Genomic DNA, 23,086 nt, shown 5'->3' on the forward strand with positions numbered 1-23,086 from the left:
CCGGGGAAGCAGAAGAGCCGGGGTGGAGAAAGCCAATTCGACAGTAGGTCAAAGAGGGAGTGAGAGGAAATCAGAAGGGACTGGGGAGAGGGTGGAATAGGGACAGAGGAAGAAGGGAGTCAAGGAGAGTTTGGGTAAGGGTGGACGAAATAGGAATCGAGGGAAAGTGAGATAGGGATCAGAGTGGGAAAGGAACGGAGGTCGGGAGAAAAGGATCAAAGAGCAGGAGAGTAGTTATAGCGAGAAAGAAATTGGATCCGAGAGGGGTATGGGACCAGGAGGATTAGGGAAACGTAGAATATTTTAAGGCAGGAGAGGAATTGTGGAAAGGAGTGGAGGAATTGGGAGGCAGGAGAGGTTTCAGAGGGGCGGGAGAGGGATCGGCCAGACGGGAGAGCAGGAGAGGGATTGGGAAGAGGGAAAAACATCGGGGAGGTGAGACACAGGTAGGCAGATCGAGGAAATAGGGGTGTGGAGTCAGTCAACTGGGATAACTACAGAAAGGGATCATCAACAAGGGTGAAGGAGGTCCAGTGGTCAGCTACACATCGGCTGTCTATGTTCCAGATCGCTGCGGAGAACGAAGGGACAGTAGTCGGAGGAGATGGCCACGTCTGACCGAGACTGCTACTTGGACGATGATGGAGTTTCCTTTTCGTCCAATGAAACTAACCAGTGCCTGGAAGATCTGCTGAAATGGTTGATTTACCACGGCACCGAGGTACATAACGAGGGGTCCAAGATCATCAGGATCCTAATCTCCATTGTCTATTCTGTGGTGTGTGCCTTGGGTCTGGTGGGCAATCTCCTGGTGCTTTATCTCCTGCAGGCCAACAAGAAGAAGTCCACAATGACCATCTTGGTCATGGGCCTGGCTGTGACTGACATCCAGTTCGTGTTGACCCTACCTTTCTGGGCAGTGGACACGGCCATGGACTTCAGTTGGCCTTTCGGCCGTGTCATGTGTAAGGTGGTGTCATCTATGACTGTGATGAGCATGTACGCCAGTGTCTTCTTCCTGGCTGTAATGAGTATCACCCGGTACTGCTCGGTGTCCCAGTCACTGAAGATGAAAAGGAGGTCCTCCACATGCTGGGATGGGTTAACCTGTGTCTTCATCTGGGGGTTGGCTTGTGTGGCAACCCTTCCCCAGGCCACCTACTCCACCACCATCGTGCTCCCCACTGAAGAACTGTGCATCACCAAGTTTCCCGAGCTTCACAGCAACCCCCAGTTTTGGTTCGGGCTCTATCAGGCGCTGAAGGTTTTGGTTGGCTTCATCTTACCCCTTGCCGTCATCTCCGCCTCCTACCTCCTATTGCTGCGTTTCGTCAACAACAGAGAAATGAGCAGCAACAACCCAAAGAGGATGTCCAGGGTCACCAAATCCGTCACCATCGTGGTGTTGGCCTTCTTCATCAGCTGGTTGCCCAACCAAGCTATCACTCTCTGGAGTGCCTTCATCAAGCTCAATGTGGTCCATTTCAGTGTTGCCTTTTACAACACCCAGGCGTATGTCTTCCCTGTGACTGTCTGCCTAGCGCACAGTAACAGCTGCCTCAACCCGGTCCTCTACTGCCTGATGCGGAGAGAGTTCCGAGCAGCTGTCCGCGACCTGGTGCTGAAAGTCACCGGGGTTAGCCGCATCCGTCCGGCGCTGTCACGGGAGGCACCCGGCAAGAAGGGACGGCTGCCGGTCGCCATCTCCATGACAAGGTGAGTGGCTGGGGTTCTCAGCAGATTCAAGGAGAGTGGGACTCAGTGAACAAGATAGGAATTGGAGAGAGATAACGCTAGAGATCAAAGGGAGAAATCCGAAGAAAGAAAGGGACTTGACTACCTGCTGTAGTCGATTAGCTGTGTTTAACCCGGGATCTCGGTCTAGCGCGTGCTTTTATTTCATACTTCAAATTCTGCATGTGTACATAAAAGCTTTGCAACTTTAACTGGCCAGGAAAGAGTACAGAATGACACTCGCTTGAGCATGAAGCGGTTATTTCTGCACAACAGGGATAAATTGCACGCTCTGTCCATTTTTCAAGTACTTATAGAATCAAGAACCATGCAACATGGAAACAGATCATTCGGCTCAACTCGTCCATGTTAATCCATTGCCCAGCACTCAGTCTATGGACCTACATTCAAGTTGTCATCTTGACACTTACATCCTATCGGTGCCCCAGCTTTCACCACGCTCTTCACCACTGTCTGATGAAACAGGCCCCCTTCCAATCTCTTTTAAATCTCCTTCCTTGCCCTAATTCTATGCCCACTAGTTTTATCTAGCACTGATATGAGAAATAATCTACGCCGTCTATATCCCACATAATTTATATATCCCAATCCTGTTCCCCCTTACCCTCCTGCACTCCAAGGAACACAGGCCTGTTCTCTCCAGAATCTCCCCATCTCTGAACTCCAGCATCTTAGGCAACTTCTTGTGAATCTTGTCTGCACCCTCATCAGTGCTATCACATTCTTTCTATACCTTGGAGACCAGAACTGGACACAATACTTCAGCAGGGGTCTGAGCAAGGTTTTATCAATTTGTAGCATAACTTTGCTCTGTACCCCAACTAATGAAGACCAGAACTCCATATTCCTTTGTAACAATATTGTCTGCCCATGTTGCTACCTTTAAGGATCTCTAAGGTCCTTCTGTCCCTCAATACTCCCTAAGACCTTACCATTCAAGGTGTACTTCTTAGCCTCATTAGAGCTCCCAAATTGCATCACCTCACAATTGTTGGGATTAAGCTCCTGGCAATTTCAGCAATTCCATCAACACATCATTTTAAGATGATGAGAGGGATCGATCAGAGGCTTTTTCCCAGGGTTGAAATGGCTAACAAGTGAGGGCACAGTTTTAAGGTGCTTAGAAGAAGGTACAGAGAGGATGTCAGGCGTAAGTTTTTTATGCAGAGAGTGGTTAGTGTGTGGAATGGGCTGCTGGCGGGGATGGTGGAGGCGGATACGATAGGGTCTTTGAAGAGACTCTTGGATAGGTACATGGAGCTCAGAAAAATAAAGGGCTATGGGTAACCGTAGGTAATTTCTAAAGTAACGACATGTTTGGCACAGCATTGTGGGCCGAAGTGCCTGTATTGTGCTGTAGGTTTTCTATGTTTCTACATTTCTATAACTCTCTGTGGCCTACCATCCACACCATCAGCAACTCCACCATTCTGCAAGTTTATTGATTTTGCCTCCCACATACGTCATTCACTTCTATTACAAACATCAATGAAATAGGCACTGATCAAGATTAATACATGAGTTTACAGTTATAAAAAAGAAAAAATTCAAAATTCAGAGCTGCAGAGGGACTCTGGAGTCCTCATGCAGGATTCCCTGAAGGTTAACTTACAGGTCGAGTCAGAGGTGAGGAAGGCAAATGCCACATTAGCATTCATTTCAAACAGACTAGAATATAAAAACAAGGATGTAATGCTTGGAGTATTGTGAGCAATTTTGTTCACCTTTGTTAAGAAAGGGTTCTGAGGCGGTTCACAAGAACAATTCCAGGAATGAAAGTCTTATTGTATGAGGAGCAATTAATGGCTCTCAGCCTTTACTCACTGGAATTTCGAAGAATGAGGGGGATCTCATTGAAACATATCGAATGTCGAAGTGAACATTTCGATATTCACGCGGATGTGGAGAGGATGCTTCCTTTGCAGGGTAAGTCTAGGACCAGAAGGCACAGACTCAAAATAGAGAGATATTCATTATGAACAGAGATGTGGAAGAATTTCTTTAGTCAGAGGGTCATGAATCTGTGGAATTCATTGCCATAGGTGGCTGTGGATGCCAGGTTAGTGGATGTACTTAAGGCAGGGTTTGATAGGTTCTTGATTAGTCAGGACATGAAAGGTTATCGGGAAAAGGCAGGAGAATTGGGGTAAAATGGAAATGGATTAGCCATGGTGAAATGGCAGAGCAAACTAGATGGGCCAAATGGCCTAATTCTGCTCCTGTGCATTATGGTCTTATCACCTGGATAAGTGTAAAAAATGGGTGAGGCTTTATGTGATATAGAGGTTTCACAAGTGAGTAATAGCTTAACACAATCCTTGGATCTTTTAATTAGATAAACTACTTCTATTGTTTACATTGGGATTATATCACACATTATTATTTATCCATTAAGATCACAGATGATTCATTGCCTGCTGTGGAAATTTGTAGCTCTGGAGTTTGCTAAGATTAGTTTTGAATGAAGGCAGTCCTTTCCACCAGGGGTAATAACCACTGGATGACTGAAACAAAGAATACAGTAACTGTCAGGATGTCAGTGAGCAGTGCCCACTGAAAGCTGAGCTAAACTTAACAAAGCCATTTTATTATGATCACACATGTCCTCTTGTGAACAAATATTTCTAATTCATTGCCATGCAGCAAGAACTTAAAAGTACCCACTGGACACTGAGCAGTTGTCTGTCACTGTAGTAATTTGTGGTTTCAAACTCAATTATGGGTTAAATTTATAATCTATGTTGACATTACCATATCCAGAGGTACTGTATTGGCATACATGCTTTTCGCTTGCCAACATATTAATGTTAATTCATCAATTGATCTGTTCAAACAGTGTGCTGATCTAAAAAATGGAACGTAACAGTATTGCTCCTTTAGACAATGGGATGAACTTTATTCAAAAAAAATTCCAACTTTGCAATCAAATCTCTCTATGACCTCAGCTTTCTATATTTCAATCTTCCTCCTTAACTCTCTATGCCTCTTCATCCTGGCCTTTTGTGCACAGTGCATCTCTTTGTTCTACCATTGGTAGCCAAGCCATTAACCCTTGCACCTCCAATCAATGATGTTCATTATTCAAACCCACTCCCCCTCCTCTTTCCTCTTTGAAGAATTCTCTTCAAAACGTCCCCATTGTCCAAGTTCCCTCAATCAGTTCTGCACAGCATTTAGTTTACCCTTGACCTCCATGATTGATGTTATAGCATGTTAGTACAGTTAAAGCTCAGCATTAGGAGATGTCCCTGCAAGAATACTATTACATTTTACAATACATTGGGTGATGAGTTGTTGATGGCCACCACAAACAGTAGGCAAATTCTACTGTTTTTTTCTCTCTGGGAGATTCTATGTCACAATTTGAAACCTTGCTGAGCGTTGAGAAAACGTGCCTCCAAAGCTGACCAGACCAATTGAGAACTCAGTAATAAGAGTAGACCATTCAGTCCACCAGGCCTCCCTTGCCTTTAAATTTGATCATGGCGGATCTGTGTTCTCATTCATTTATCATACTTACAGTTCTTTCCTGATCTCAGTGATGATATTTTCTAATTGGCTTCCGTCTCCCCTACTTTCTGGGGAGAAAGTTCTGAATTCTCACAATCTTTAATTGAAGAAACATAGAACATAAAGAAACCTGCAGCACAATACTGGCCCACAAAGCTGTGCCGATCATGTCCTTACCTTAGAACTACCTAGGCTTACCCATAGCCCTCTATTTTTCTAAGCTCCACGTATCCATCCAGGACTCTCTTAAAAGACCCTATCATTTCTGCCAGCACCACCACCACTGGCAGCCCATTCCACGCACTCACTGCTCTGTGTGTAAAAAACTTACCCCTGACATCTCCTCTGTACCTACTTCCAAGCACCTTGAAACTGTGCTAACCACTTCAGCCCTGGGAAAAAGCCTCTAACTATCCACACAATCAATGCCTGTCATCATCTTGTACACCTCTATCAGGTCACCTCTCATCCTCCGTCGCTCCAAGGAGAAAAGGCCGAGTTCACTCAACCTATTCTCATAAGGCATGCTCCCCAATCCACGCAACATCCTTGTAAATCTCCTCTGCACCCTTTCTATGGTTTCCACATCCTTCCTGTAGTGAGGCAACTGGAACTGAGCACAGTACTCCAAGTGGGGTCTGGCCAGGGTCCTATACAGCTGTAACATTACCTCTCGGCTCTTAAACTCAATCCCACGATTGATGAAGGCCAATGCACCGTATGCCAACTTAACCACAGAGTCAACCTGCATAGTAGCTTTGAGTGTCCTAGAGATCCCTCTGATCCTCCACACTGCCAAGAGTCTTACCATTAATGCTATATTCTGCCATCCTATTTGATCTACCAAAATGAACTACTTCACACTTATCTAGGCTTGAACTCCATCTGCCACTTCTCAGCCCAGTTTTGCATCCTATCAATGTCCCACTGTAACCGCTGACAACCCTCCACAATATACACAACACCCCCAACCTGTGTGTCCTTAGAAAATTTACTAACCCATCCCTCCATTTTCTCATTCAGGTCATTTATAAATATCACAAAGAGCAGAGATCCCAGAACAGATCCCTGAGGCACACCACTGGTCACCAACCTCCATGCAGAATATAACACATCTACAACCACTCTTTGCAGTCTGTGGGCAAGCCAGATCTCGATCCACAAAGCAATGTCCCCTTGGATCCCATGTCTCCTTACTTTCTCAATGAGCCTTCCATGGGGTACCTTATCAAATGCTTGTTGAAATCCATATACACTACATCTACTGCTCTACTTTCATCAATGTGTTTAGTCACATCCTCAAAAAATTCAATTAGTCTTGTAAGGCACAACCTGCCTTTGACAAAGCCACGCTGACTATTCCTAATCATATTATGCCTCTCCAAACATTCGTGCATCCTGCCTCTCAGGATCTTCTCCATCAACTTACCAACCACTGAAGTAAGACTCACTGTTCTATAATTTCCTGGGCTATCTCTACTCCCTTTCTTGAATAAGGGAACAACATCTGCTACCCTGCAATCCTCTGGAACCTCTCCCGTCTCCATTGATGATGCAAAGTTCATCACCAGAGACTCAGCAATATCATCCCTCACTTCCCACAGTAGCCTGGGGTACATTTTGTCTGGTTCCAACAACTTATCCAACTTGATGCTTTCCAAAATCTCCAGCACATCCTCTTCCTTAATATCTACATGCACAAGCTTTTCAGTCCACTGCAAGTCATCCCTTCAATCGGCAATATCCTTTTCCATAGTGAATACTGAAGCAAAGTACTCTTTAAGTACCTCTGCCACCTCCTCTGGTTCCATACACACTTTTCCACTGTTACACTTGATTGGTCCTATTCTCCCACGACTTATCCTCTTGCTCTTCACATACTTGTAGAATACTTTGGCGTTTTCCTTAATCCTGTCCGCCAAGGCCTTCTGATAGCCCCTTCAGGCTCTTCTAATTTCATACTTGCTCCTTCCAGCTAGCCTTATAATCTTCTAGATCTCTATCATTGCCTAGTTTTTTGAACCTTTCATAAGCACTTTTTTTTCTTCTTGACTAGATTTACACCAGCCTTTGTACACCACAGTTCCTGTACCCTACCATCCTTTCCTTGTCTCATTGGAATGTATCTACACAGAACACCATGCAAATATTCCCTGAACATTTGCCACATTTCTTCCATTCGTTTCCCTGAGAACATCTGTTTCCAATTTATGTTTCCAAGTTCCTGCCGGATAGCCTCATATTTCCCCTTACTCAATTAACCATTCCCCTAACTTGTCTGTTCCAATCCCTCTCCAATGCTATGGTAAAGGAGATAGAATTGTGATCACTATCTCCTAAATGCTCTCCCACTGAGAGATCTGACACCTGACCAGGTTCATTTCCCAATACCAGATCATGTACAGCCTCTCCTCTTGTAGGCTTATCTACATATTGTGTCAAGAAACCTGTCTGAACACATCTAAATCCACCCCATTTAAAATGAAGAAATGCATCCTAAGTAACAGATGCCATAGACTGCAGTCTCTCTCTATAATAGGCAACAAGATGAACAAACTGGAGACTTAAATAAAAGTTCCATGAACATTTACAGCAGCTTATTATTGTGAACAGGATATAAATTAGATTGAAACTCTCTCATCCTTTGAGCCTTAGGATCTGATTTTTGCTGGACACCAAAAAATGTTATATCACAATAGCTGCTCCAAAAACCTTTAACTGAACTTATTCCCAACTCTAGGCTTGCCACTTCACTCTGTACAACCATTATGTGGCCTCCAAACGTGAACAGACAGCCTGTGAAAATTTGTCTTTGATAAACTGATTCAGTTTTCTGTATATGTTTTATGTTTTATTTTCACATAGTTCATTAAGGAAAGTTTTTTTTATATATATACTGTATCTCAAATCTAGCTAATACAGAAGCTTTTGCTCATACAATAAACTAATACAGCCACCCCGGTGGTAGTTCTAAAAGCCACTGATGCCAAGTTTAAAAATGTGCCAGGCCACGGGTGTTGTTGAATCAGAGAATGCCAGAGCAGAGAGTTCCAACATGTAATGTTTTGATTTAAGTTCTGATATAAAAAACTGGCAACTTGGCTTCTGTTCTCTTTATTGTAAAATGAATGAATGAAATGTAACATATTGATAGGGAGAAATAGAACACAGAAGATAGATATCGAACACAGAATACAGCATAGGAACAGACTTGTTGGCCCACGATCTCTGTGCCAACCTTAATATCGATTTGAACTGCAAATCTGCCCACACATGGTCAATCTCCCTCCATTCCCTGCCTGAATATATGCCAGACTAAGGGCCTTTTAAACATTGCCACTATAGATCAAAACACAGTCCACTACTTTAACTGAAAGTGTTGGTTAAACAAACTAACTCTTGCAATCCCATAAAATTCAATCCACTCATTTTCCTTCAGACACTTTGTTTAAAGGATTCTGTGAAAAAGTTCTGCAATATATTCATGATGTATGAAATAAATTGAATAAATAAGGAAAATGAATATCTTTCCTTGACATTATGTTAGTTCATTGCATGTTTATTGATGCTACTTGGGTACCTGTTAATAACTGCAGGCTGATGGTATTGATGCTTGGGCAACCTCTTTCTTTATAGGTTGTAGTATTTGTGCAGTACTGCAATCTGTCTTAAGCTTTGGTTGACATATCATTTTCCACACTGCCCATTCATGCAAGAGGACACTGGTATGATTTCTGTGTTTCCTATTCTCAGGGCTGCTCCACCTGTGGAATCAAAAGAAGACCAAATATCTGGTACATTAAGTCATGAGCACCAGGTGTTGAATCAAACCTATGAGATCCTTTAGTATCCAGAGAGGTGACCATCCTGGGTTCCAAGTTACATCCCATGAAGTGAACCTCTTAGCATCAGGCATTGACCATGAAGCAAAACCACAACTCTGGTTACAAACTGCATTGATGGAAAACTTTTCAACCAGTTCAAATTCTGCCCCTCTCATACAATCTATTTCCTATATGTCTTATAACTGAAATTTGTACTACAACTGATTAAGTGAGAAGTTTAATTGACAGTGTGTTGAAACCAGAGTTATCCATTTTACAGCAAACATGTAATTGGCTCGAGCCTCATTCAAGTCACACTTAATTTTGAGACAAATGAGAAATATGTCGTGACAGCTTGTGAAGCAATTCAACTCCTGAGGCAGATCTTACAATGGAATGTTGTTGAAGATCAAGTGAGTTGCCAGCCAAAGGATAAAGTAATTTTAAAATAGTGATCCACAACAATGTTGTCGGGAAGGCCAGAAGTACATCTGAGGACAAATGGTTCCAGCTTGTTGCAGGGGGAGCCTCAGATGATGAAACCATTGCGATGACATCCAATACAACTTCAATGAATTAATTCATTTAGTTGGGGATAGCAGCCATGCAGACAGAAAACTTGCGGATTATTTACATATTGTTAATTCAGATGTATTTAATTGTTTTATGATTTTTTAATATTCTCTATTTTTAAGTTTGATTCATTTTGAAAACTTTTGAATTCTTTTCAAAGCCTGACAATTTTAACTTTAAGGTTTATTGTTTATCCTATACTAATTAAATGTAATTAGTTGAAAGCAAAGTATCTAATTTCTTCAAGCTACTGTGTTATAAAGTTCAGTGCTTTGAGTTAGTGCTACGAAGCAGGCCAGTTTAGACCCTTCATTCACCGGCTAACGCTCTTGGTTCCCAATATACACAGACCCAAACTGTTGATTCACTTGGTATAAGTCCTGTCCTGTGAGTGTTGTTTCACTACAGGAGGCTGTGCTGGGTTAAGTGGTGATGTGACTGGGAGGTTAGCGGATCCTGAGGGAGAACAGTTACAGGGAAAGTGTTTGAGATGGGCTTCCTTTAACTGACAAAGGAGCAGATCAAACATGGAGTCATAGAGCATGACAACACAGAAGCAGGCCCTTTGGCAAATTTACTATGCCGTGCCAGCTGGTTTTCTGCCTCGTCTCATTTACCTGCATCTGGACCATAGCCTTCTGTACCCTTTGTGCCTATTTATGTATCCAAACTGTTCAATGTTACAATTCAAATCTGCATCCACCACTTCTGCTGACAGATCCTTCCACACTCACAGCGCTGAGTGAAGTAGATTCCCCTTAATTCCCCTTTCATTCTTAACCTGTGACCTTTAGTTCTAGTCTCATTGAACCTGAGGAAAAAAAGCCTGCATACACTTACCTTATCTATACCCCTCAAAATTTTGCCAAACCTCTAAAAGAGCTCCGCTCATTCTCCTGCACTCCAGAGAGAAAAGTACTGACCTATTCAGCACATCCCTGTAACTCAGGTCTTCAATTCCCAACAACATCCATGTAAATGTTCTCCTTACTCTTACAAACTTATTGACCAGAACTCCACACAATACTCAAAATTTGGCCTCACCAACATCCGAGACAACTTCAACATAACATGCCAGCTCCTGTACTCTAACAGGGTTGTTGTGGGGGGAAATTTTAATTCCCTAAATATCGATTGGCATCTCCCTAGAGTGAAGGGTTTAGATGAGGTGGAGTTTGTTAGGTGTGTTCAGGAAGGTTTCTTGACACAATATGTAGATAAGCCTACAAGAGGAGAGGCTGTACTTGATCTGGTATTGGGAAATGAACCTGGTCAGGTGTCAGATCTCTCAGTGGGAGAGTACTTTGGAGATAGTGATCACAATTCTATCTCTTTTACCATAGCATTGGAGAGGGGTAGGAACAGACAAGTTAGGAATGTGTTTAATTGAAGTAAGGGGAAATATAAAGCTATCAGGCAGGAACTTGGAAACAGATGTTCTCAGGGAATAGTATGGAAGAAATGTGGCAAATGTTCAGGGGATATTTGCATGGAGTTCTGCATAGGTTCCAATGAGACAGGGAAAGGATGGTAAGGTACAGGAACCATGGTCTACAAAGGCTGTTGTAAATCTAGTCAAGAAGAAAAGAAGAGCTTACGAAAGGTTCAAAAACTAGGTAATGATAGAGATCTAGAAGATTATAAGGCTAGCAGGATGGAGTTAGTAATGAAATTAGGAGAGCCAGAAGGGACCATGAGAAGGCCAAGGCGGGCAGAATTAAGGAAAACCCCAAGGCATTCTACAAGTATGTGAAGGGCAAGAGGATAAGATGTAAGAGAATAGGACCAATCAAGTGTGACAGTGGAAAAGTGTGTATGGAACCAGAGGAGATGGCAGAGGTGCTTAATGAATACTTTGCTTCAGTATTCACTACGGAAAAGGATCTTGGCAATTGTAGGGAGGACTTACAGTGGACTGAAAAGATTTAGCATGTAGATATTAAGGAAGAGCATGTACTGGAGCTTTTGGAAAGCATCAAGTTGGGTAGGCCACCAGGACCAGATGAGATGTACTCCAGGCTACTGAGGGAAGTGAGGGAGGAGATTGCTAAGCCTCTGGCAATGATCTTTGCATCATCAATGGGGACAGGAGAGGTAGCAGAGGATTGGAGGGTTGCAGATGTTGTTCCCTTATTCAAGAAAGGGAGAAGAGATAGCCCAGGAAATTATGAAAGGTTCAAAAAACTAGGTAATGATAGAGATCTAGAAGATTGTAAGTCTAGCAGGAAGGAGCTCAAGAATGAAATTAGGAGAGCCAGAAGGGGCCATGAGAAGGCCTTGGCAGACAGGATTAAGGAAAATCCCAAGGCATTCTACAAGTATGTGAAGAGCAAGAGGATAAGACGTGAGAGAATAGGACCGATCAAGTGTGACAGTGGAAAAGTATGTATGGAACCAGAGAAGATGGCAGAGGTACTTAATGAATACTTTACTTCAGTATTCACTAAGGAAAAGGATCTTGGTGATTGTAGTGAAGACTTGCAGCACACTGAAAAGCTTGAGCATGTGGATATTAAGGAAGAGAATGTGCTGGAGCTTTTGGAAAGCATCAAGTTGGATAAGTAACCAGGACTGGATGGGATGTACCCAAGGCTACTGTAGGAAGCGAGGGAGGAGATTGCTGAGCCTCTGGCAATGATCTTTGCATTACCAATGGGGGAAGGAGAGGTTCTGGAGGATTGGAGGGTTGCGGATGTTGTTCCCTTTTTCAAGAAAGAGAGTAGGGATAGCCCAGAAAATTATAGACCAGTGAGTCTTACTTCAGTGGTTGGTAAGTTGATGGAGAAGATCCTGAGAGGCAGGATTCATGAACATTTGGAGAGGCATAATATGATTAGGAATAGTCAGCATGGCTTTGTCAAAGGCAGGTTGTGCCTTATGAGCCTGATTGAATTTTCTGAAGATGTGACTAAACTCTTTGATGAAGGTAGAGCAGTAGATGTAGTATATATGGATTTCAGTAAGGCATTTGATAAGTTACCCCATGCAAGACTTATTGAGAAAGTAAGGAGGCATGGGATCCAAGGGACATTGCTTTGTGGATCCAGAAGTGGCTTGCCCACAGAAGGCAAAAAGTGGTTGTAGATGGGTGATAGTCTGCATGGAGGTCAGTCACCAGTGGAGTGCTTCAAGGATCTGTTCTGGGGCCTCTACTCTTTGTGATTTTTATAAATGACCTGGATGAGGAAGTGGAGGGATGGGTTAGTAAGTCTGCTGATGACACAAAGGATGGGGGTGTTGTGGATAGTGTGGAGGGCTGTCAGAGTTTACAGTGGGACATTGATAGGATGCAAAACTGGGTTGAGAAGTGGCAGATGGAGTTTAACCCAGATAAGTGTGAGGTGGTTCATTTTGGTAGGTCAAATATGATGGTAAAGTATAGTATTAATGGCAAAACTCTTGGCAGTGTGAAGGATCAGAGGGATCTTGGGGTCGGAGTCCATAGGACACTCAAAGCTGCTGTGCTGGTTGACTGTGTGGTTAAGAAGGCATACGGTGCATTGGCCTTCATCAATCATGAGATTGAATTTAGGAGCCGAGAGGTAATGTCGCAGCAATATAGGACCCTGGTCAGATCCCACTTGGAGTACTGTGCTCAGTTCTGATCGCCTCACATCAAGAAGGTTGTGGAAATCATAGAAAGGGTGCAGAGGAGGTTTACAAGGATGTTGCCTGAATTGGGAAGCATGCCTTATGAGAATAGGTTGAGTGAACTTGGCCTTTTCTCCTTGGAGCGATGGAGGATGAGAGGTTACCTGATAGAGGTGTACAAGATGATGAGAGGCATTGATTGTGTGGATAATAAGAGGCTTTTTCCCAGGGCTGAAATGGCTAGCACAGTTTTAAGGTGCTTGGACGTAGGTACAGAGATGTCAGGGGTACGTACAAACAAGCTGGATGAACTCAGTGGGTCGGGCAGCATCCGTTGAAATGAGCAGTCAATGTTTCGGGCTGAGACCCACCATGGCACTGTTCACTTAGAGTGAGTGACAAATGTAGCAAGATCAGTTGTCACTCAGAGTGCATGGCACAGAGTGTGATTTTTTGGACTTTAAATGAAATTCAGTGAGCTTTGCATTAGATTCGAAGAATAATATAACTGTGTGGAGAATTGGCTGCAACCAAAGTCTAAAGATAGCTTTGCCATTAAACACAAAGGTAAAACAAACAAATGATCTTCCAAGCTTTGCATGCATGGACCAAGCATGCACCAAAGCAACCAAGCAACTCAAAGCTTGGCGTAAAAGTCTGATTACTGTTTTGATAACCCTAATACCAACTACACTTGGAGCTTTGCTGCACCATGGAGAAGACATACACCTATTGTGGTCAAGTGACATGCAACCAAAATTCTGCTGCAGGAGGAAGAGGAAGAAAGTTGAGTTTATTATTGTTATTGGTGCCCAATCTCTGTTCCTCAATGTAGCCTCATTCCTACCTAATGTATGAAGCTCCTCATTCTAACGTTGTCCAAGTAAGTTCTTGATACTGTCTCTTACAGCTTGTCCCTGCTCACCATCAATGGGGAAGTCCCACTCCTTGAGTTGGTTTGCAACGGGAATGGAATTCTAATTTTGAAAGCCTTCAGTCTGAATGACTTGGCACATGTAGTTGTTAGGACAATAATTTTTCATCCTTGGCACCTGCTTTCAAACCTGCCTCAGGTTTCTTTAACAGATGGATTTCATGTGGACTAAGTTTGGGAGGCTTTTCACTGGCAGAACAGCATCTACTCCAGTGTGCTCAGGATCTCCCTTCAATAGCTGCAGTCACAAAGGCCATGTCCTGTGTTCCATTCCCCACATAGATTTTAAAAACTTGATCTTCTTCAAACAAAATATATATGTGCTTAAAAGCATGTTTTTTAAATCTAGTCAAATATTGCTAATGTTACTTCTAAAGGTGCACATAGTCCAAACACCTTAACTTGTGCCATTTGGGTAGAAGTGTTATCAGCTGTCCATTAAATGAAAGTTATCATAGAAATCCCTTGTATGATTTCTATTTATGCACCAGTATCTGTACCAGCAAAAGTTAAATCTGCTGGCTGGGGCTTGAGTTACAAGGCCATAACTTACATCAATATTCAGTAGAATTGAACTTGCATGACCCAAACACCAAGAGTCACATTACCAAAATTAATCAAGTTTTTCCATTCAAATTATTTTTCTTTATAGAGTTTATTTCAAATTTGAATAATTTGGAATATTTGATAACCCAAGCATAATTAGCACTAAATTATATTTTCATAATTAAAATGTTTAATTCAAATAATTCCATAATTAATTTCCAGTGTAAAACTAGCTGTGAATCATTGTTTCTGTGATTTGCAGAATTCCAAGCAGCTTTGCATCATTTTAATGTTAAAGTTGTAATGATTTGTGTTAAAAAGGACAGGTTTACTGAGTCACAACACATGCTACCAAGGCTTTAGTGCTACTTACTTGTGTTAACTCTGAACTATGCGCAATAGAAATCTGATCACTTTCATCTATTGTAATGTTTGACTGTATTTATGCAGAAACCAGTAGACTGTTGATGGATCCATATTACAGTTGTATTAGTGTTTGTGCATTGATTATTGATTATCAGTGCTATAATGGATGTCACCAGCAGTAACATACGAGTTCCACGCATATACTTTGTGAGCTTTGTACTGTAGAGAAAAGATGCTGTATGTTAACCTTTGTGATCATTGCTCCAGCACAGTCAAATAAATATTTATTCAGCTTTTCTCATGAATTATTTCAAAATAATTTCTATGGTTTTGTTGATTTTTTAAATGCTTCTTACTCAGCATATACGTTTAATATTAACATAAAATATCAAAGCAGAAGTAGGCCATTCAGCTCCTGATACCTGTTTCAGCTTTCAGTAAGGTGAAGGGTGAGCTTGTACAACAGTTCACTTTTCTACGCTAGCCTCTCCTCAGCACTCTGCTTACATGGATTCTCGTCGTATCTGGGAACCATTCGATCTCGTCTCTGTAAGTCAGAGTTAAATGGCAGTAAACATCAGCATCCTGGGTATGGGAAACTCTGAAGGTGGAAGAATGTCATGTCTGTGGATAACACGGTTGTACCCGGAAACATTACAGGGTTTTTCAGAGGAAGGTCTTAATGGTTATTAACTGGGGACAGCAAGCATCTTATTATAAAATGGTTTATCAAGAGAATCTAAGTAAACTGAGTCTACAATTTAGCATATTAATCTGAGTAACTTTAACAAAAATAGCTTGAAAAAAGGTAGATCATTGAGCTCTTTAAAAGAGTATATTTGACAGATTAGCCTCAAGTAATATTCTGTCACTTAAATAAAGACCCTAAATGAATTGTATTGAAAAAGCAACATTTCCAATCTAAGGCATCGCTGAGTATTCATATACAATGAAGTAATGCAGCCCCTGTTCTCATTCAGGCAAATATCATAGTAGTATGCATGGACTAAAATCCCACCGAGGAGGTTTCCTCTAGGTGCTCTGGTTTCCTCTCACATCCCAAAGAAGAGCAGGTTAGTAGATTAACTCACCTCTTTAAATTGCCCCTAGTGTGGACATGAGTGATAGATTCCAGGGCAAAGTTGATAGGAACATGAGGTGAAACACTTACAAGGAGATGGTGCTAGTACAATGGGCTAGTATCATGAGCCAGCATAGACTCAATGGGCTGAATGACTTCCAATGTCAAAAGGAAATAATGAGTTTTAGAGCAGATATATACTGGTGTGATAACGAGAAATGATCATTTAAAAATTGGTTTGTTATTGTGGCATTTATCGAGGTAGAGTGAAAAGCTTTGTTTTGCATGCTAACAATAGAGATTGTTTCATCACATCAGTATCTTGAGGTTGTACAAGGGAAAAGCAATAACACAATGCAGAATAAAGTGTTACTTTTACAGAGAAAGTGCACTGATAGTAAGGTGCAAGACCATGATGAGGTAACTTGAGACATTGAGGGTCCACCTTACCTTACAAAGGGACCATTCAATTTGAGCCTGGTGGTACATACTTACAGGCCTTTGTATATTCTGTCTGATGGGAGATGGGAGGATATCTGGGGCAGATAGGGTCTCTGATCATATTGGCTGCTAGACTGAGGCAGTGAGAAGTGTAGACTGAGCTCATGTAAGGATGGCTGGTTTCCATGATGTGATGAGCTGCACCCAGAGCCCTCTGCATGATGCTGCTGAACATCTCACTCTTTGCTCCATTGCTTAACAATCTTTCACAGTTGCAGTGCAGTTTGACTTCTGGTGCAGATGGTTTCTTTGAGGATGAAGCAAAGCAAGAGTACCTCTGGTATATTCAATGCACAAGATAATAAAGTCTTTGCATTTGAATCTTGGCATCCTTTACCACCAATGAAATGATGGCATTATATGCTAAAGTCCCCAAGAGCAGCAGTGAAGTCATAGATTGAAGATTGGTAGTATTTGTCACACATGCATTGAAACATCACAACAGTGAAACCTGCTGTTTGAGACAACAAACACAGTCTGAGGACATGCTGGGGGCAGTCCACAAGTATCACCATGCTTCTAGAAAGGAGGAGGAAACCGTAGCACCCAGAGGAAACCCACACGGTCACGGGGAAAACATACAAAACCCTTACAGACAGCAGCGGGAAATGAACACTAATCATTGGAGGCGGTAAAGTGTTGCACTAACCACTGTGCTACCAAGCCGTCATAGCTCATCTGATGTTTATCAGAAGTCCAGGACAATGGTTCACTCTTCTGTGTTTAAGAATGAATGTGCTTTCTCTCCTGTGAAAGAGGATACCTCCAACAGTGCAGTGTTTGCTCGTGGAGGGACTGAATTCTATATTTTGTTCTTGTGGGAATTGAACTTGGAATTTTCTGTTGCCGAGGAGCACACACACCTTTTATCAAAGAGAGTTTAATTTAATTTAATTGGGTAAATGTGAACAGTTTAAATCATTTCCTTTAGCACCATTGCCCACTGGCATGTGTATAAATCCAACTGTTACCTTATCCATTATAAAACTTGGCTAAAATGGCACATTCCTTCTCACACATGATCATTGCTTTCATCAACCAAAACACTGTATGGCCTTTTTTCTGTCCGGATGAACTTGTACAGATCCTCTGAACATTCAGGTTCCAGTGCCGTGTTCACAACAGCTGCTGTCTTGGTTGATGAGCAGGCATAGTTTTTTACTATTTCTGCACCAGGAAACATTTTCCTGAACAGCTTGCCTGTGTGCTTACACACCTGGAATGGCAGGTTATGCTCAACAATGAACCTCAGCTCTAGTGACCTTCTCTGTCAGACTTTGGTTTTCTGCTGAAAAGAACTGTGAAATACTTGAGTTCCCTCTCTGTCATTCTCTCTCTCCCTCTCTCTCTCTCTCTCTCTCTCTCGCTCTCGCTCTCAAAAAAATCAATTTCTGGGATATTTTATATAATTTGTGGGCATCAGGGAGCCACTATCAGTATGTGGGAGACTCCAGGAACTTCCAGGAGAGGTAGATGTGACCAGTGTGATTAATTGGATGAGTTTGATAGTCTGAGGAGTTTATCCTCCTGGTCCTGGATTTTTCACATTTGACTTCTTTAACTACAAAAGGGATGGGATGGGTTGGAGTTGGAAAGAATTACTTACTTCTAGCTTTGATTGATCCTTTGGCCTTTATCTGACCATCTTCTGGAAGTACAGTCATTGTTAATTTGTTAGATAAATTTACATGTGAGCCAGTTTGTGAACCCGATCTCTCTTAGAGCAATTAGATAAAAAACTAATTCATCCACTTTTGTTCTGAGGCTTTGGCTTAGTACTTATCAGGAGTGCTGCATACACAGGTCCCTTAGCATTGTCAGTGATCCCTCCCATCCATCCAACAATCTCTTTGACCCCCAATCATCAGGCGGGAGGTAATGTAGCATTAGAACAAAAACCGTTAGGATGGGAAACAGCTTCTTCCCCCAGGTTGTAAGACTACTGAACTCTCTGTCACCACTCAAGTCTCATCAATATGAAGCACCAGTGGCATTATACTGTTCACTCTTTAACTTGTACCATATATGCACCTTATTATTCGTTAATATATTTGTGGTAATATTACTTTATGTGTTGTGTGTGTGAGTTATATGTCTGCATTGTACACCTTGGTCCAGAAGAACATTGTTTCATTTGGCGGTATACGTGTGTGTGGTTGACTGACAATAGATTGAACTGGAACTTGTTGAGCAATTAGGACTGATTTTGCAACAATACCCACATCCCATCAAAAGAAAAGAAAGGCAACCATGTAACAAGAGATCCATGCAAACACTGTGACTACTACTCTTTTCTTGCTTGTTAATTGCTGTTTAATTGGAAACTTTCTATAGGTGATCGAGATATCTGTTAACTCTTGCAGGAGCATCACTGAAGTTCTCTAAATATGTTCATGCACCCAGCTGTAGAATCTAGTGACAATGGGTCTCAGAGAATCTGCAACAGGCCCTCTGTTCAATGAGGCAAGGCAGGAAATCTTATGAGACACACCTGACTGCACCAGCTTCTGGGGTTTAGATGCTCTAACTCTCCAGAGTATGGATAGCTGGTGTTGCCCTTTTAAAGTTTCAGGAGGGACTTGCTAATTGGGTATCAAGATTTGGGCATGAAGAATTGAGTAGTTGAAGATTACCTGAATGGAGCCTCACTGCCCAGTTGTAAGCCTAACTAGAGATAACAGCTAGCATTTTGTTTTATGCTCAGATCTTGTTCCAGTTTCATACCGTGCCTTGATTCCAGCCTCAGATACTCCAGCATTTGGGTTGTAACCATCCTTTGTCAAGGTCTCTCATCAAAGTATGATTGAGCCAGACATGGATCCAACGGGGTATCAGAGTCCTTTATCTGCTGTGGCTAGCCACAGTAAGATGAATTCCAGACAGAGACTGGAGATACATGACCTCCAGGTTGCTGTGTGTCAACTTTCATAAGAAGGAAGCCAGTTCTCGGGTGAGCCTGTCAGTCGCTCTGTGGAACCTGCCCATCTTCCAACCCTGGAGAAATTCAATAGTGACCTGGGTTCTTGCTACGGCTGCCTTACCCAATGCTCATCAGTGTTCCAACTCCAGCTGTCCCGGTTCCCTTTGGAACACAGAAGGGTGGTTTTCATTACCTCGCTTCTGACTGGGAGAGCCCTGGCCTGGGTCACTGTGCATTGGGAATGAAGGTCAGAAATTTGCTCAGATTTGGGGGAGTTCATGGCCGCCATGAGGAAAGTGTTCATTAGGACAAGGAGGAGACATGAATTCACTCCATTGGACCATCTATGAAGATACGACGGGGCAGACACTCAGCAGACAACTACGCTTTCAAGTTTCAGACCTTGGCCCAAGACAGTGGCTGGAACGCAGAGGCCTTGGCCATGTAATACCGCCATGAACTCTGAGATGGACTGAACGATGCCCTCACCTTGGGAGAGCCAGCAGAGGACTTGGAGATTAACCAGTCCAGTCATTTCAATGATCATCTGGCAGAGTGAGAGTGGGACTACATCAACAGGTCGAAGAGGGCTACCCTGAGCCCAGCCTCAATGCTTCACAGTCCACTCCCTGACCTCGGACCATGACCAACCCATCTCCCGTTCAGGATCCCAATGAGCCTGTGCAAATCGGCTGCAATAGACAATGAGAGGTCCTGGCGTTTGAGACAAGGATACAGCTGGGGAGGCAGAGCTCCTGCGGGCCAAATGCTGAGGCTGCAGCCATTGGGAGAACTGCAAAGACTGTCCTGTGTCAGGTGGACTTCAATGGTAGTAGCCACTACTCCCAGCCCTATTTTCTGGTAATTTTCTGGATTTAGGAACTGCCCATCAGCTCAACGTATCACTGTGAGTGTTGAGCCAGACCATGCCCACAGCTGCCTGCTAGGTTCCAGGCAGATCCAACAACAGACTTTGCAGATGAGAATAGAGGATCATGTGGAGGGCATTAGTTTCTAAATAGTTAACTCACCACTCGTACCTCGGGTACCCTTGGCTTTCCCAGCATAACCTGTCCGTGGACTGGAGGGAGGGGAGAATCATTGCTTGGTCTAGACATTGGAAGAGAGTTTGTTTACGACATGGTGTTTGGACACCCAGACTCTCCTGAGACCAATGATCAACAAGGGGCAGCCTTCAGTGCAAGGTCACCTGAGGCCTTCTGGAGACCTAGTCCTGCACTCGAGGATGGTCAGGCTGATCCCAGCCAAGGGACCATGCGAGACCTGACACTGTCTAGTCACAACCACACGGGAACTAGAGAGAGGGAATGTCAAGGAAAGGGAAGTCTGCTGTACGCAGTATCTAGGAGCCTATTCCCGGGGTGGAGGCACAAGAACCATCTGTAATGCCTCGCTGCCACTGCCTGAGGGTACAGGTCGGGATTTGGACTGATTTTGCTACAGTTTCTACAAATGAGTTTTCTGAACCTAGGGAGAGGACTCTGAGGTCTGTCAAATCACCGAAGAAACCTCAGGAGTCATCCTTGAAGGAAGGTCTGGAGGAGATTGCGCAACACTCAGACCGGTCAAAATCCCTCCTGTCTACAAGGACTTGGAAGAAGTATTCAGCAAGGGAAAGGCCTCGACTCTTCCACCACATTAGCCCTACAACTGTAGGGTTAACCCTGCTGCCTGGTGCTTGTCCTCCCACAGGGTTGATTGTATCTGCTCTCAGGCCCAGAGAGAAGCACCATGGAAGAGTATAAAAAGGAAGCTATTGCTACTGGTCTTATTTGGACCTCCACCTCACCCACCGGCACAGGCTTCTTCTTTGTACAAAAGGAAGATGGGAGCCTATGACCTTGTGTTGATGATTGGGGGCTAAACTGCATAACAGCCAAGAATCATCACCTCCTTCCATTCATGAATACAGTCTGAGATTCTCCAAGGGGCAAGAGTATTCACAAAGCTAGACCTGTGGAGTGTGTACAATCTAGACCACATACAGGAGGACGATGAGTTATAGACTGCATTCAATTTACTGACAGGCTACTACGAGAACCTGGTTATGCCCTTCATTCTGGTGGACGCTCCAGCCATTTCTCAGGCATTATAAATGACATGCTCTGGGATACTCTGCATAAGTATGTCTTCACCTACTTGGATGATGCTCTAATCTTCTCAAAGTCCATGGAGGAGCATATTGCTCATGTCAGGGACAACTTAAAGACATTTCTAGACCGTGGGCTTTATGTCAAGCTGGAGAAGTCAAAATTTCACCTGATTATTGCATTTTTGGGTTTCATCGTCTCCGATGGCAATCTCAAGATGGATCCTACCAAGACCCAAGCAGTCAAAGGTAGGCTGCAACCATCCAAAGTCAAACAAGTCTAACAATTCCTGGGGTTTTCAAACTTCTACTGGAAGTTCATCAGGAACTTCAGCTCAATGGCAGCTCCGCTGACGGCACTAAGAAATCAACGGGCCCTTTTATCTGGACTACTAAAGTGGATGCTGTTTTTGCAGAGCTTCAACAGTGGTTTACTACTGCTCCCATTTTGGTTTCACCCAACCCAAACCCTCCCTTCATCGTGGAAGGGAACGCCTCAGGCATCAGAGTGGGTGCTGTCTTCTCCTGGCAGCTAACCCTGACAGAGAGGAACTATGACATTGGGAATTGGGAGCTTCTTGTGGTTAAGTTACCCTTGGAGGAATGACGTCACTGGCTTGAGGGGGCCAAGAACCCTTCTATCATTTGGACAGACCACAATAGCCTGGCTTATATTCAGAAGGTCCAGAAGCTGGATTCCAGGCAGTCCAGGTGGTCTCTGTTCTTTAACTGCTTTAATTTCATCCTGACCTATCGACTAGGATCAAAAGAAACAAAAATCCAAAGCCGTATCCCATCAGTTTGATGAACTCGAATGAGAGGAGCAGTCTTCCATCGTTCTGGCCCAAGCCAGGGTGATAGCATCAATTTGTTGGGGAATCGACGCTCTTGTTTGCAAGGCCTAAGCGCAAAGGGAAATTCCTGGGAATGGTCCTCTGGGCCAATTGTTCATCCCATGTTCTGTCTAGCCTCAGATACACTAATGGGGACATTCATCGAGAATGACCACTCAACCAGGGATTGCTAGGCCCCTCGAGTTTATCAAGAGGAGGTATTGGTGGCCCAGAATGATGAAAGAGGTCTGGCAGCAAGTGTAGGCATGTGAAGTGTGCGCTCGGAACAAGAAAACCTCTACCCGACCTCAAGGTCTCCTCCACTCCCTACCTGTTCCAGAAGGACAATGGCACACATTTCAATAGACTTTGTCATTGGTCATCAGGACCGTCATCATGGACATTGTTGATCGGTTTTCAAAAGCCTGCAAGTTCATTGCCTTGGATAAGCTACCATCTGCAGTGGAGACAGCCAAGATTGTCCTGGACCAGATCTTCAAGATTCACGGATTCCTGGTGGACATTGTCACAGATCATGGTCC

At 43.3% G+C, this 23,086-nt stretch overlaps 1 protein-coding gene across 1 annotated transcript; it reads left to right on the forward strand.

Moving 5' to 3' along the window:
- Positions 1-592: 592 nt before the first annotated feature.
- Positions 593-22,318, forward strand: LOC140740306 (relaxin-3 receptor 1-like). The gene is made up of 4 exons (XM_073069461.1): positions 593-1,716; positions 14,164-14,269; positions 21,747-21,960; positions 22,128-22,318. The coding sequence occupies exons 1-4, from the start codon at positions 605-607 to the stop codon at positions 22,316-22,318; spliced, it is 1,623 nt and encodes a 540-aa protein (XP_072925562.1). The 5' UTR covers positions 593-604.
- Positions 22,319-23,086: the final 768 nt, after the last annotated feature.

This window comes from Hemitrygon akajei, chromosome 16, assembly GCF_048418815.1.
Source record: "Hemitrygon akajei chromosome 16, sHemAka1.3, whole genome shotgun sequence".
NCBI lineage: Eukaryota > Metazoa > Chordata > Chondrichthyes > Myliobatiformes > Dasyatidae > Hemitrygon > Hemitrygon akajei.